At 46.0% G+C, this 15247-nt stretch overlaps 1 protein-coding gene across 1 annotated transcript in view; it reads right to left on the bottom strand.

Moving 5' to 3' along the window:
- The window catches only part of GLB1 (galactosidase beta 1), a 90139-nt gene that overhangs the window by 63739 nt on the left and 11153 nt on the right, over positions 1-15247 (bottom strand). The window contains exons 2-4 of the mRNA XM_065886440.1: positions 4022-4191; positions 1550-1700; positions 961-1021 (exon numbers count right to left, since the gene is read on the bottom strand). Coding sequence (XP_065742512.1) covers positions 961-1021; positions 1550-1700; positions 4022-4191 — 382 coding nt within the window. The remainder of the gene's footprint in view (positions 1-960; positions 1022-1549; positions 1701-4021; positions 4192-15247) is intronic.

The raw sequence follows: 15247 nt of genomic DNA, 5'->3' as shown, positions 1-15247 counted from the left end.
GCCGCTGAGCCTGCGCATCCGGAGCCTGTGCTCCACAACGGGAGAGGCCACAACAGTGAGAGGCCCGCATACCGCCCCCCCCAAAAAAAAAAAAAAGTTGTCCTGCCGAGAGTTGTCTCCTCAGTGGAGCTCTGAGAGGACAAGGACCAGTATGCCTGGTATCTGCCCCTGCCATTAAGACAAAAAGCCTGCAGCACAGGAGGCATCCACCAATGTTTGTTGAATGACTGAGTGATGTGTCCTCTCTGTCACAGTTGAGGTTTTTAAAAATTAAGTTCTAATCAATTATACATTTACATTGTCAAATGGGGATAACAGAGTACATAGGTCATAAAGTTGCTGTAAGGATTAACTGAGATAAAATGTGGAAAAACACTAATATACTAAGAGCTTAAAATGTAAGGGTAGTACACTAAGAAGGAAATGCATATAGAACATAATATACTAGCCTTTTACACAGCAAATTTAATCAGCGTTAGCTGCTTTTATGACCAGCTTCATCACCAAGAGAAACTGAAGCCTTCAGAAGACAGAAATGCAGCTAAGAGCTCTCCTCAATTCTCTGTAATGACCTATATGGGAAATGAATCTAAAAAAGAGTTGAGATATGTATATGTATAGCTGATTCACTTCGCTGATTAGCTGGGAGTCAGCACCAGCCATGTCGTATTCTAAGAACAGAGGCAGAGAAAGCATTAAAATCAGCCAGTGAACCGCAAACAGGGCCCAGTGCCAACTCAAAGAGTTACCGGGGTATCAGCAAGATCTGGCCAAGTTGTTCAAATAATCCTTCTTTCCTGAAACATTCAGTATCTGGAGGAGCATGAGGAACACTCACACTTTTGCTAAACTTTCAGAAGCATTCGCCCAGGAGTACCCCAGCCTTTGAAATACCTGACTCTTCTGATATAAATTATCTAAGCTTTCTTAAATTCTCTTACGACATCTGTAACAACTTACCTGGATCACAAGAACGGAGAACAATAGATCCTTTCTCTAGTAGCCAAGCAGGTAATCCTCCCTAGGAGAGGAAAAAAAAAGGAAGAAGAGGCCATGATAAGGTCTTAGGGGAGACAGAAATTACTATTAGCAGTGAGGGGAGAGAAGAAAAATGTCATGGAGAAGGGGTATTTGAGCTGGGCTTTCTGGGTTGTAACTTTCAGGGCAATTAGAAATTGTAAACATAATAAAAATAAGATCACTGTGCATGAATGCAATGTTTTGAGAATCAAAGCCTTTTCTACAGATTCCTCCACTTAACCTCACAACTACCCTGTGAGGCAGACAGAGGTCACACCATGAACTTCTTTCTACAGATGAGGAAACTGACTTCTGTACATGACCACCAAGAGGAGGACCCATGCCTTGTGACCCCTCCCTGCTCCTCTCTGCCTGGGCACTGCTCAAGGTAAAAGACAACTGGGTTTGCTCAGTCACAGGCCCGTGTTACCTGGAATTAGAGACTTACCAACGCTGCTTTAGTTCACTTGCCTCCAGATCCCTGCCTGACCGCACACCAGGCAGGCAGGGCAGGTCTAGCCGCACTCACCATGTCCCACTCCGCACAGATGTACGGTCCAGGCCTCAGGATGACCAGCAGTCCCAGCTCATGTGCCAGCTGAATAAAATGCTCCACGTCGTGGTCCCCTGTGAACTCGTACTGTCCTGGCTGGGGCTCGTGGAAGTTCCAGGCCACGTACCTGCCAAGACACACACAGCCCCTTCCTGGAAATAGCTCAAAAATCCAGGTGTCCTACATGAATTTCTGAACAGTCTGCAGAACTATAAACCCGCAGGACACACAGACATCTTCCTAAGGCAGACTCGCAGAAAAGAAGCCTTCTTTTGAGTTTTCACAGCAGCTACCAAGAGAATCAAACTTGTGGGGAACACTTTTAAGTGTATGACCCTCAAAGAACGCCCATTCCTATTTAATGCTTGACTTAAAAAAAAAGACAGAGTTCATGGACACAAATTACTGCTATGGAAAAATTACTTATGCCTATGTAAGGGCTTAGGAAAAATGAAAATATCTGTGCTAAAGTAATAAGAGGCATACTTATTTTATTTATTTTTTTTTTTGTGGTATGCGGGCCTCACTGCCGTGGCCTCTCCCATCGCGGAGCACAGGCTCCGGACGCGCAGGCTCAGCGGCCACGGCCCATGGGCCCAGCCACCCCGCGGCACGTGGGATCCTCCCAGACCGGGGCACGAACCTGCGTCCCCTGCATCGACAGGCAGACTCCCAACTACTGCGCCACCAGGGAAGCCCCATACTTATGTTTTGAAAAATATTTTTCAATAAAAATGGGAAAACCTCCAAGCCCTGTGTCCTCCTAACAAAAGATTTTGTCAGGAATAGCCCGAAGGAGGTAAAATAACAAAAATTCTGGGACTTCCCTGGTGGCGCAGTGGTTAAGAATCCGCCTGCCAATGCAGGGGACACGGGTTCAAGCCCTGGTCCGGGAAGATCCCACATGCCACAGAGCAACTAAGCCCGGGCGCCACAACTACTGAGCCTGCGCTCTAGAGCTTGCGTGCCACAATTACTGAGCCCGCATGCCACAACTACTGAAGCCCACATGCCTAAAGCCCATGCTCCACAACAAGAGAAGCCACCGCAATGAGAAGGAGCCTGCACATCACAGTGAAGAGTAGCCCCCGCTCACCACAACTAGAGAAAGCCTGTGTGCACCAATGAAGACCCAATGCAGCCATAAATAAATTTATAAAAAATAAAATTCCGACCAGCTCCTCGGGCTGCCTGCAGCATGGGACACAAACTTATTTATTTATTTATTTTTAAAAGTTAATTTTTTTAAATTAAATTTTTGGCTGCGTTGGGTCTTCATTGCTGCGTGCGGGCTTTCTCTAGTTGCAGCGAGTGGGGGCTACTCTTCGTTGTGGTGCACGGGCTTCTGCTTGCGGTGGCTTCTCTTGTTGCGGAGCACGGGCTCTAGGCGTGCAGGCTTCACTAGTTGTGGCTCGTGGGCTCTGGAGCGCAGGCTCAGTAGTTGTGGCACATAGGCTTAGTTGCTCCGCGGCATGTGGGATCTTCCCGCACCAGGGCTCAAACCTATATCCCCTGCACTGGCGGGTGGATTCTTAACCACTGCGTCACCAGGGAAGCCCTGGGACACAACTTTAAATATGAAGCCACCCACTGCCATCACAAAGGTGTCTTTGATGACCCCTGGCTTGTGTTTTTTTTCCACAATCCCATGGTTTCAGGGTTCCCTGGAACAGTCTTGGTCTCCCAGAACTTGGTGTTGAAACTACAGACATGTCCCAGTGGCCCTAGAACCAGAAAAACAAGTGGGATTCTTCCTAACTGTCCCAGGAATCTGCCGCTGGGTTTTCTCACCCTTTATCTTTGAAGAGTTATCAGCAATCCACATCAACAATGCAGAAACCAAAGTGGCCAGCCACCCCAACTTCCTTCTCAATTAGTCACTTTACAACAGCAGAAGAGATAAGGAGAGATAGTTCTGGGGTAAAATTCTGTAACCTTGGGCCATGGAATCACCCCAGCAGAACCACAAAGACAAACTAGGTTTCAGGAATCTACCCAACAAGGCATATCCCTCTAGGAGCTGAGAGGAGCTATGGTTGCCTACCAACACCCTTATCTTCAAATCTCAGCAGAACCTCTGTCCAAACACATGTGCCTGGGCAAATTTCAGTTTCGCCAGCTGCAAACAAGAAGGGTGACCTTGGAGAAATGGCATCATCCATGTAACGTGCCCTGCACACAGTAAACGCTCAACCATTGTTACTTCCCTTTGCCCTTTCAAGCTGATATCCACTTTATGATTTCTGGTGACAAAGTTCAAGGTTGGAAGAAGTAGTTAATTGTCTAAAGTAGGGACACTCAAGCCCATGACTAGCCTCTCCCGGGACCCCAGACCATGCTATTCCCCGTTCTGAGCAATGAAACAGCTGCACCGAGAGATGCAGCTGGACCCTCCCTCCAGGGGTGGGTGTCCAGGCCCAGGTGAGAGCCCAGTGCCCTCCTACTTACGTCTGGATGGCATTCAGTCCAGCCATCTTCATCTTCAGCAGCCGATCCTTCCAGTAGAAACGGGGCACGCGGAAATAGTGAATGCTTCCCGAGATGTAGCGGAAGGGCTGGCCATCCTTGAGGAAGCAGTTGTGGCCGTAATCAATCTCGAAAGTCCTCTGGGAGGCGTTCTACAGAGCAAGGACGGAACCACATGAGAACTTCCACCCTCCGCATCTCAGAAGCAGACGCTTCAACAGTGGCAACTGACTCCCTACCCTCTTAGCTTGTGTACGTTCTTGATTCTGGGCTATAAAGCAAACCACTGCTAAGTCAGGGCATGCAGGAGCCACGTGCAGGATTCCAGAGGCCGGCACCAAGGTGACAATCAGTGGGTGAGCTGCAGAATTTACATGCCCAAAGAGAAAACCCTGCTGCAGGGGACTCTTCGCAAGGTGTGGCGAAGCTCAGTGTGCTGGGGCTGGAACACACACACACATACCCTGGACCCCATGGCTGTGACCTGCCGGCGCTCTGGGTGTCCCTCAACAGGAATGCCGTTGTGCTGAAAGCAACAGATCAGAAGTCCGAAGCCCTGAAGCCTTATCCTAGGTGCTGCGCTGAGTCCCACAATGACTGAGCATCCCTCTCTAACCCTGCATCTCTTCATCCATAAGTATGCAGGATGCCAGACTAAATGAACTCTAAGGCAATATGTGCGACCCAATTTGTAGGTTGTGAACTCAATTTGGTGATGATTGGCACTTTTTTTAATGAAAGAGGATAGAAATATCAGTGTATTGCAGAGTAAAGACAAATGTTTTTTTAAAAATTTGTTTTATTGAAGTAGAGTCGATTTACAATGTTGTCTTAATTTCTGCTGTACAGAAAAGTGATTGTTGTACACATATATACATTCTTTTTCATATTCTTTTCCATTATGGTTTACACAGGATATTGAATATAGTTCCCTGTGTTACACAGTAGGACCTTGTTGTTTATCCATTCTATATATAATAGTTTGCATCTGCTAATCCCAAACTCCCACTCCATCCCTCTCCCAACCCCCTCCCCCTTGGCAACCACAGGTCTGTTCTCTATGAAAACAAGTGTCATTTTATGAAATTTTGTTATATATACATATATAGAGTTGCATATGGTTGTATGTCTCTGTGGGGTTGAGATGTAAGATGTATTTCTATTAGCAACTAATCAAGATGCTTTCTTTTTTTTTTTTTTTTTTTTTGCGGTACGCGGGCCTCTCACTGCTGTGGCCTCGCCCGTTGCGGAGCACAGGCTCCGGATGCGCAGGCTCAGCTGCCATGCCTGACGGGCCTAGCTGCTCCGCGGCATGTGGGATCTTCCCGGACCAGGGCATGAACCCGTGTCCCCTGCATCGGCAGGTGGACTCTCAACCACTGCGCCACCAGGGAAGCCCAAGATGTATTTCTAGAAGTCAAATCAAAGTTTGAGAAACACAGTTTGGGGATCACTTCAGGAGCTGAAATGCTAGGATTTTAAAGGGAAGACCTCTGGGACTTCCCTGGCGGTCCAGTGGTTAAGACTCTGTGCTTCCAGTGCAGGGGCTTGGGTTGGATCCCTGGTCAGGGAACTAAAATCCCACACGCCATGCAGCGTGGCCAAAAAAAATTTTTTAATTGAAAAAAAAAAAAGAAAAAGAAAAGAAAGGGGAGACCTCAAAGGGGAGGCCGACTGTGAGGCAGAATAGAACACTGCCCTCTGGTGGATATAAAAAGGCAGCAATAGACCTCAGGTTCCAACAGGACAAGGGCTACAAGAGACCATTTAATTAGTGTCCTCCATTGTTGGTAAGATTCCTTGCGCATCTTTAGGCTTTTTTTTTTTTTAAATCTCTTTTTCATAGCAGCATCACAGTCCATGAGAGCTTTGGGGGTTGCCCTTGAAGCCATATCTGGAAACATCAATGAGAGCAAAGGTCCTAGATCACACTTGGCCTGAAATCCAAATATAAAGTATTGTGACTGTGGGAATTCCCTGGCGGTCCAGTGGTTAGGACTCCAAGCTTCCACTGCAGGCAGCCCGGGTTCAGTCCCTGGTCGGGGAACTAAAGATCTTGCATGCCGCCAGGAGACTGCTTAGGGGCAACTGGAAAGCTTTACTGTATGTGAGTTACTAAAGCTAAACAAAAAAAACCAAATAATTTAAGAATCATTTTTTAGAAGGCCAGAGTGTCAATTTAATATCTCCAAACAACGCTTTAATTGCTACTCAAAAGCAAGAAACTCACATGATTTCTTATACTAGGTGCCCCAATGGATGTCTTTGAAAACATCTCACAGCATGTATATGATTATGTCAAATAAGGGTTTCCCACAAGTTCTTTGAGTTCAAAGGTGGCCCATATGTTGGGGAAGTTGTTTGTACAGGTAGAAAGGGAGTGAGCAACTTCGGGCAGAACTGGGAAAAGGAAAGGGCTGTTTGGAGTTCGCTTGTCTAAGGGAAGGGATTTGGAAAAGCAGATGACGTTGGAGAGAAACGATCTGGGCAGATGGTGGAATATGGCCTTTGTCCCACAGAGCAGAGCACCCCTGCATTCAAACAACCTCAAAATCCAGCCCAAACATCAACCTAACAAGCACTTGCAAATATTACAAACACCTACTATGTGCTGGGTAATAACAGAGGGGAACCAACAGATGCAGCCACAGACCACATGAAGCTTCTGTCTAGCAAGGAAGAAACCCAAGAGTCGACATAGTGAGGCCTACAGAGCAAAATGAGGATAAAACCACCAGGTTGGGGCTTCCCTGGTGGCGCAGTGGTTGGGAGTCCGCCTACAGATGCAGGGGACACGGGTTCTTGCCCCGGTCCGGGAAGATCCCACATGAAGCGGAGCAGCTGGGCCCATGAGCCATGGCCGCTGAGCCTGCGCGTCCGGAGCCTCTGCTCCGCAACAAGAGAGGCCGCGATAGTGAGAGGCCCGCGCACCGCGATGAAGAGTGGCCCCCGCTTGCCGCAACTAGAGAAAGCCCTCGCACAAAAACAAAGACCCAACACGGCAAAAATAAATTAATTAATTAAAAAACTCCTACCCCCAACATCTAAAAAAAAAAAAAAAAGAATAATGGGTCTAAGCCGAGCCCCAGGATGAGGAAGAGTTAGCCAAGGGGATGGGCGACACAGGCAGAGGAAACTGTGAGCCCTGGTGGAGGGGGCTCCACCCTCCTGAGTTTTTTCCTAGTAAAATGTTGACACAAATTAAAGAGTCAGGGGCAGGGAGAATTGGAGAAAGGTGGTCAAAAGGCACAAACTTCCAGGGACTTCCCTGACAGTCTAGTGGTTAAGACTCTGCGCTCCCACTGCAGGGGGTGCAGGTTCAATTCCTGGTGGGGGCACTAAGATCCCACATGCTGCGTGGCACAGCCAAAAAAAAAAAAGAGGTACAAACTTCTGGTTATCAGGTAAATAAATACCAGGGATGTAAGGTACAACATGATGACTATAGCTAACACTGCTGTAGGATATACAGGAAAGCTGTTAAGAGAGTAGATCCTAAGAGTTCTCATCATAAGGAGAAGAAAGTTTTTTCCTTTCTTCTTTCTTTCTTTCCCTTTTACTTTATCTGTATGAGAAGATGGGTGTTAGCTGAACCTATTGTGGTAATCATTTCACAACATGTAAATAAATCACGCTGTTCGCCTTAAACTTATCCAGTGATGTATGCCAATTATTTCTCAATAAAACTGGAAAAAGGTTAACCTTAAAAAGTGGACTGATGAAATAAATTATGGTTTCTATGGTATGTGTACTGCATATGAATGTACATACACACACATGATGAAATATTATGTACATCCTGAGAATAATGACTTATTCTTGCCACTGTGGTAAGACCTCTGAGACAGAATAAAGAGAAGGTCAAGAGGTGTTTTTTAAAACACACCTGGGGACTTCCTGGCTGTCCAGTGGTTAAGACTCCGCACTTCCACTGCAGGGGGGGCGGGTTCCATCCCTGGTCGGGGAACTAAGATCCCGCATGCCGCGAGATGCGGCCAAAAAATTAAAAAAACAAAAAAACGAAACCTCAAAAACACACCTATGTCAGCGCCTGTGGATAGTCCCGCGCGAGTTCAGTGTACAGTGTGCTGACAGTGTCTCATCTCAAGCTCACCCGTCAAGTCTTTGTGTCTTCCCACCCACACGCCACGGGCACCTGCTCACCCAGGAACCCAGGTGTCGGGGGGAGTCCACGCACCTCGGAGCAGCCCTCAACCAGTGGGAGTGGATAACTGCACCCTCCTCTTTTTTTTTTTTTTTTTTTGCGGTATGCGGGCCGCTCACTGCTGTGGCTTCTCCGGTTGCGGAGCACAGGCTCCGGACGCGAAGGCTCAGCGCCATGGCTCACGGATCCAGCCGCAGCCGCTCCGCGGCATGTGGGATCCTCCCGGACCGGGGCACGAACCCGTGTCCCCTGCATCGGCAGGTGGACTCTCAACCACTGCGCCACCAGGGAAGCCCCACCCTCCTCTTTTAGGCAGGCAATTCGGGAGACGTTCCGTCTGCTCTCCAGGAGACCTTGGCAGAATCACGGTCGTGTTGCCCAGAGTGAGAATCTGTCCCTCTTGGGCCGCTTCCCAGATCACCTGCACTCCAGCCCTGGTTTCATGTTTTACTTCTAGAGGAACCCAAATTAAGACACTTGGTACCAGAACTGTCCTACACAGCAGATCCTCAGGATGTGAGTCAATACCTGGATTTCTCATTTCCTGTGCGTCAAACAGCAGGAAGAACACTACAGCTGGTGCTAAGTGGGTGGCGACGGCCCATGGTATGCAAACACACACGATAAGGCCCTCACCTGTGCAGGGCTGGGAGTGGGCATCTGCATTAGCTCTACCCGTAGAATGGGGCTGAGGGGTGGGTGCTGGTAATTATAAGGATTGTGAGGTTGGCTGGTTTTTACTAACAGATTGGAAGCTTTGAAGAAAGAGACCGGTTGACAGGCTCAAATCAGCCACCCACTCAGGGCATTCCGTGAATGCCAGAGGCTACCATGGCAATGTTTAAAGAGACCTACATCTCCTGCCAGAAAGATAAGGCCAGGACTTAATTGGGGAGGGGGAGGGGGGACACTGGGAGGGGATCTTGAGGGGGCAGAACACAAGGCAGATAGAGGGGAGTGTATGGACATGGTGCGTTCTCCCATGTGTGAGCTGTCATCTTGGTAAAGGTGCCCAACCCAGTCCCTGTGCCGTTGGAACCCAGTTCTTTGGAACTTGGACATGATATTGACTTACAGGAAATGAGGTGGAGGTGCCCAGACTGCCATGGAATCCTGAGGAAGGTATGAGATGGCTCCAAGAAGTGAGAAAGTAAAAATGGTGACCAGACACCCCAACATCTGACTATACTCCCCAGAACTGTCCAGAGAACACACCCTTCAGTAAGGAACACAGCAGTGAGGAGGGTCCTGGTATCCTCCAGAAGTCCCCTGCGGGCTGTGCTCTGTGGGCAGGGGGTGACAGAAGATGCTCCCTTGTGTCTTCGAGGGTGATGAGATCCTGGCATAACTAAAGAGGTACCACTTAACCACCAGATGCAGATGGACATAATCACCACCACAACTAGCTAGGCCAGAGTGGCAGCTGGGGCGTGTTGACAGAGGTGACTTCAGGCAAGGGCTCAGAAACTGCAGCATTCCTAGAGGGTGAGATGGTTGGCCAACCAGTGAGGGTGTTGATTGATGTGTCTCGCAAGAAAAAAATCAATCACTCGTGAGCAAAAGGCTGAGGTCAGCCCCTGCAGTGGAAAATCATGACTCCTTCATCTGGTTCCCAGCTCTGAGGTGGTTCTACAACAAACCGCTGATGGAAGGAAGGATTGGATGGATCCCCATGACGAAGGGCCCTGTGATGCCACCCTAAGTACACACAATAAATATTCCTTCCCCAGTGGGACTTAGGACACCTGTGTCCTAAGGAAAGTGCACCCCCAGACCTCATCAGGACTGTTGGATGCAGTCTGGACTGGTATGTATATACCAGGGCTCCCGAATGCCACCATCCCCACCTTGTTGCCACGGGAAAGGGCCCACGTCCTTCTCACTAGTCAGAGGACCTACCCTATGGTGATGTCCCTGGTTCTGAGTGCAAACTGGGACGGTTCTACTTAACAGCCCCCAGAAGCCTCCCCATGAGTAACAGCCACTGTGGAGGGAAGGGCCAAACAGATGTCCTGGAACTGCCCACTGCGCACCTCCACCCAAGATGATTCTGAACAAGCCCACAGTTCTCCTGGAATTGCAGACACTGGTGCCTCTACCACAAAGACTCAGTGGACATCCTCATCACATCCCCATTCAGATCACCGGGGAGCCCCTGCCAAAAACAGATCGTGCTGGATGGTGGTGGACCACTTGTTTAACCAAGTGGTAGCCCCAGTGGCAGCTGTGGGACAGTCAGCACAGCCTCTGGCATTTGGTCTGTGGCTAATCTTTTCAAAACTATCAATAAAAAGGGTCAAAAGCAGTTGGTTTTTAAGTGGGCAGGACACATTCTTTGTCTTGCTCCAGGGACCTGGTAACTGCCCCGCTCTCTCCCATGAGACACCTCGACTGTCAGGACACTCCCTGAGCTGTCACACTGGTCTGATATACAAACAACAGCATGTTATTTGGACCTGGGGAGCAGTGACAAGTCTCTGAAATGGAAGCTTAGAAAAGCAGCAGAGGGGATGATACAGACAGATGCAGAAGCAGCATCACCTAAGAGACAGCCTCTAACTGGTGACTGTCAGGGCCAAGGTAAACAGGGAAAATCCACTTCATGGCTCCAAAGTGACCCCTTTCAATGTTGAAGGACCTGAGAGGACCCAGTCTAAAAGAGCCAGCTTCCTTAATCTCTGAGCTGTGGCACCACTGATGGAAGTAGGGCCATCGAGAAATGTGGGGGGAGGAGAAAAGAGGGAAAGCTGCCTTCAGAGTTTATTCCCCCCAAATACATATAATGGAAAATTTTCCCTGTGTGCAAATTCCACCCCCTTTTTTTTGGCTGCGCTGGGTCTTCGCTGCTGCACGCAGGCTTTCTCCAGTTGCGGCGAGTGGGGGCTACTCTTCATTGCAGTGTGCGGGCTTCTCATTGCGGTGGCTTCTCTTGTTGCACAGTGCAGGCTCTAGGCACACGGGTTTCAGTATTTGTGGCACACAGGCTCAGTAACTGTGGCTCGCAGGCTCAGTAGTTGTGGCTCGCGGGCTCTAGAGCACGGTCTCAGTAGTTGTGGTGCACGGGCTTAGTTGCTCCATGGCATGTGGGATCTTCCCCAACCAGGGATGAAACCCGTGTCCTCTGCATTGGCAGGCGGATTCTTAACTACTGGACACCTACTTCCCCAACCCCATTTTAATTAATTCGCATTGGAACCAAATACTGAAGAGCCACAGTTTTATTTCACGTGTGGTAGCATCAATATTTACAGTGCATGAGGTCACAGAACTTACAGAATAAAAAGCAATTCCAAGCAAGTCAAAGCCCACACCTTTCCAAGCCGTGCCCCCACCCCCAACCAATGTATTATACATAATGCATATAACACTGGAGAAAGAAGACCACAGTACAAATGAAACAACCCCAGACCAAATACATATCAGGTAACTAATACTGCCCAATACAACATTTTTAAAGTTAATGATGCTGTTGAGATGATTTCAGTGGTGAATAAGCCTTTCTTTAAAAAAGATTCAATGTAACATTGGTATTTACATCACCAGGTAACGTGAACATGCCTCAGGTTGCCTAATCCTCAGGACTAAAATTAATTATATTTGCATTATTTGTGCACATTCCTCAACCTGAATAAAGAAATAAAAGGAGCTCAGTGCTATCACAGGTTATGTGTCATGCCGATTACGTGAAGATGCTAATGTCTTCAGGTCTCTCATAATAACTCAGGTAAGCACCTATTCCATGGATCTCCATCCCCAGCACCCTACATACCTTCTCAACTCACCCCAGAGGCCCAAGAGCCTGGAGAATTCCTGACATGAGCTGCTCAGCTCCAGGGTGACAGAGACCCAACCATCCCAGGCTGCTAGCACCCTAGTGTTGAGGGAAAAGAGATTAAGAGAAGGGGAGAAGACAGGGGTGGAGGGGTGTTTACACACATGGGCTTCCCAGATGCCTCAGTTCACAGAGCAAAGAGAAAGAGAAGGAATATTGCAGACGACTATAAAACACACATTGATAATGCCAGAGCTAGAGCCTTTCAAACATCAAATATCATGGAAGCACCATTACATCAGACAGGCTGTAGAACAAAAACCACCGCATGGAATGAATGGTGATAATCAATATGGATCTGGAGGAATTTGTGAATGATCTGCCATGGCTTATAGATTTATTAATTTTATTTACTTATTCCTGTCTTGTTCCAAGAAGATTTTTGTTCAGCATTCCAAAAGACTGTGGATAAAGAGTGCAAATTTCAATGGAAGAGGAAGGGGAAATGGCAGAATGGAGGAGAAATGAGCACAGTTGAGGATCAGTTCCCTATCCTCCAGGACTCACAGACATTTACAGATTTAATTCTGCTCCCTCATCTCAGAGAAAAGGTAAGTACACAGTTTAAAAAGAATAAATTTAAAAATATAAAATAATTCTTAAAAGTGAAAAACAGACCTAACTGTCCACAGAGGAAGGCATCATTTCAAGTGAATTTGAAATAGTATTTTGACTGTATTTAGACTAAGGATAAAAATACATCTTGAACTGCATTAAAACAAATAAACCAGCATCTGGTAGATTTCATCCTATTAAGAATATTTCATTACTATTCTGAATCTATAAAATACATAATAGGATAAATAAGCAATTGCATCGGGTTGTTAGGAACCAAACATTTCAGTATAAAATAGAAACAAACATAAAATCAAAGAAAGTTGAGTAAAAGCCCTGCAATCAGGAAATCTCTGTACCGTCCACTCAGTTTTGCTATGAACCTAAAACTGCTCTAAAAACTAATGTAACTTAAAATTTTTTCTCTTTCTAAAAAAATATTTATTTCCCAGCAATAGCCACAGAAACAGCTAAGAAATGACACTAGCCAGTAGCACTTAGCTCCTCTAGCACTTAAATTATGGTCTCTAAATATTTCCCACAAAAAGCAACCAGGGCTCCTTAAGAAACCACTTAATCCAAGTCTGGGGCAGAATATATACAAAATAAGCCTAAAACAATCAACGACTATTAGGGCCACACAAAATGACATAGAAGCCAATTTGAAGGAGCTCCAACTGGCTGAAAATGGGATATTTTGAGCATTAAAAGATTTATCATTTCGTTAGATTGAAACACGTCAGATATGCAAAAATAGCCAAATTCATAATACTCCCTCCCACCTAAAAGAAAAGCTTATTGGTCATCCCTGAAGTCTGCTGGGGTATCAACTAATTATTCTGAAAACTAATGAATAAAGAGGAAGAATCCAGCATCCGTCTTGCCTTTGGTACAGACTTTTTCAGAATAACCAAACAATTGATGAAGAGAATTCTTTGTAGAAGAACCACAGCTAGTAAATGCAGAAGAAATGAGATTAAAAATCATCGTTTTGGGGGCTGAAGGCAGAATTACACTTCTTTTTCTTTTTTTTTTTTTTTGGCCGCACCGTGCGGCTTGTGGGATCTTAGCTCCCTGACCAGGGATTGAACCCAGGCCCTCAGCAGCAAGAGTGCAGAGTCTTAACCACTAGACCACCAGTGAATTCCCAGGATTATACTTCTAACTAAGCTCCACAAAAACTCCTTCAAAATTCAGAACTGAGGTAAAAGAAGTTTCCATTGTCTCTTGAATAGATAAAAGCCAACTAAATACTCCCAGAAAGTCTATTTAGTACTCTGGCCTACTAAATTCTGTATTAAATGTATCAAACTTAAAAAAAAATCACCATTTTACAATCCCTACTGGACTAAGGACTTTAGGCAACAATCATCAATGACTGCTGAAACATTAGATGGAAAGATGATGTAGAACCTTCTAGTGGAGGAGCCAAGCTGACAACACCTGGTCAATCTCAGCATCACTGAAAGCAATGAAGTCTTCCTACCAAAAAAGGAGAAAAGTTGAACATCAATCTGTCTAGCTTCTAGCTCTAACTTTAATAGATGTCCACCTCTACCAGTTTACAGAAAATATGAAGGATAGTACATGTCAAACACCACCACAAATCCAAAATGTAGGAAATACCAAGATATATCCAGATAACTTGAACAAATAAATGGCACAAAATAAGAAGAGAGGGTATCTTATAGACTTAGAGAGACTTAAGAAATATATCACATACAATATATGGACCTTGTTTTTAGATCCTGATTCAAACAAAAGAACTGTAAAGTGACACAATTCCTCAAGAAATCAAAGAAAAAAACTAAAGCTAGCAGAAGGGAGGAAATAATGAAAATTAGAGCAGGAATTAAGTGAAATAGAAAAAAAAAAATCAATGAAAGTAGGAGTTCTTTTTTTTTTTTTTTTTTTTTTTTTAACCATATGCGGGCCTCTCACTGTTGTGGCCTCTCCCTTTGCGGAGCACAGGCTCCAGAAGCGCAGGCTCAGCGGCCACGGCTCACGGGCCCAGCCGCTCCATGGCATGTGGGATCTTCCTGGACCGGGGCACGAACCCGTGTCCCCTGCATCGGCAGGCAGACTCTCAACCACTGCGCCACCATGGAGGCCCAAGAGTTCATTTTTTGAAAAGATCAACAAAACTGATAAATCTTTAGCTAGATTAACTAAGAAAAAGAGAGAAGCTTCAAAATCAGAAATGAAAGAGAAGATACTACAACTGATGGCACACACACACACAAAAAGGATTATGAGACTACTATGAACAATTGTATACCTATAAATTGCGAAACCTAAAGAAACTGATAAATGTCTAGAAACATACAACCTACCAAGACTGAATCATGAAAAAACAGAAAATTGCACAAACCAATAACTAGTAAGAAGATAGAATCAGTAATTGACAATCTCAAAGAAAAACAAAGGATCAGATGGCTTCAGCTAGAGAATTCTACCAAACATTTAAAGAAGAATTAACACCAATCCTCCTGAAACTCTTCCAAAAAATTAAAGAGGAGGGAACACTTCTAAGCTCATCCTATGAGAACATAACCCTAACACCAATGCCAGACAGGACATAACAAAAAAAGAAAACTGCAAGCCAATATCAATATTCCTGATTAATATTGATGCAGAAATCCTCAACAAATATCAG

Source organism: Phocoena phocoena, chromosome 10 (assembly GCF_963924675.1).
Source record: "Phocoena phocoena chromosome 10, mPhoPho1.1, whole genome shotgun sequence".
In the NCBI taxonomy this organism is placed as follows: Eukaryota; Metazoa; Chordata; class Mammalia; order Artiodactyla; family Phocoenidae; genus Phocoena; species Phocoena phocoena.
This window is presented reverse-complemented; position numbering and strand designations above follow the sequence as displayed.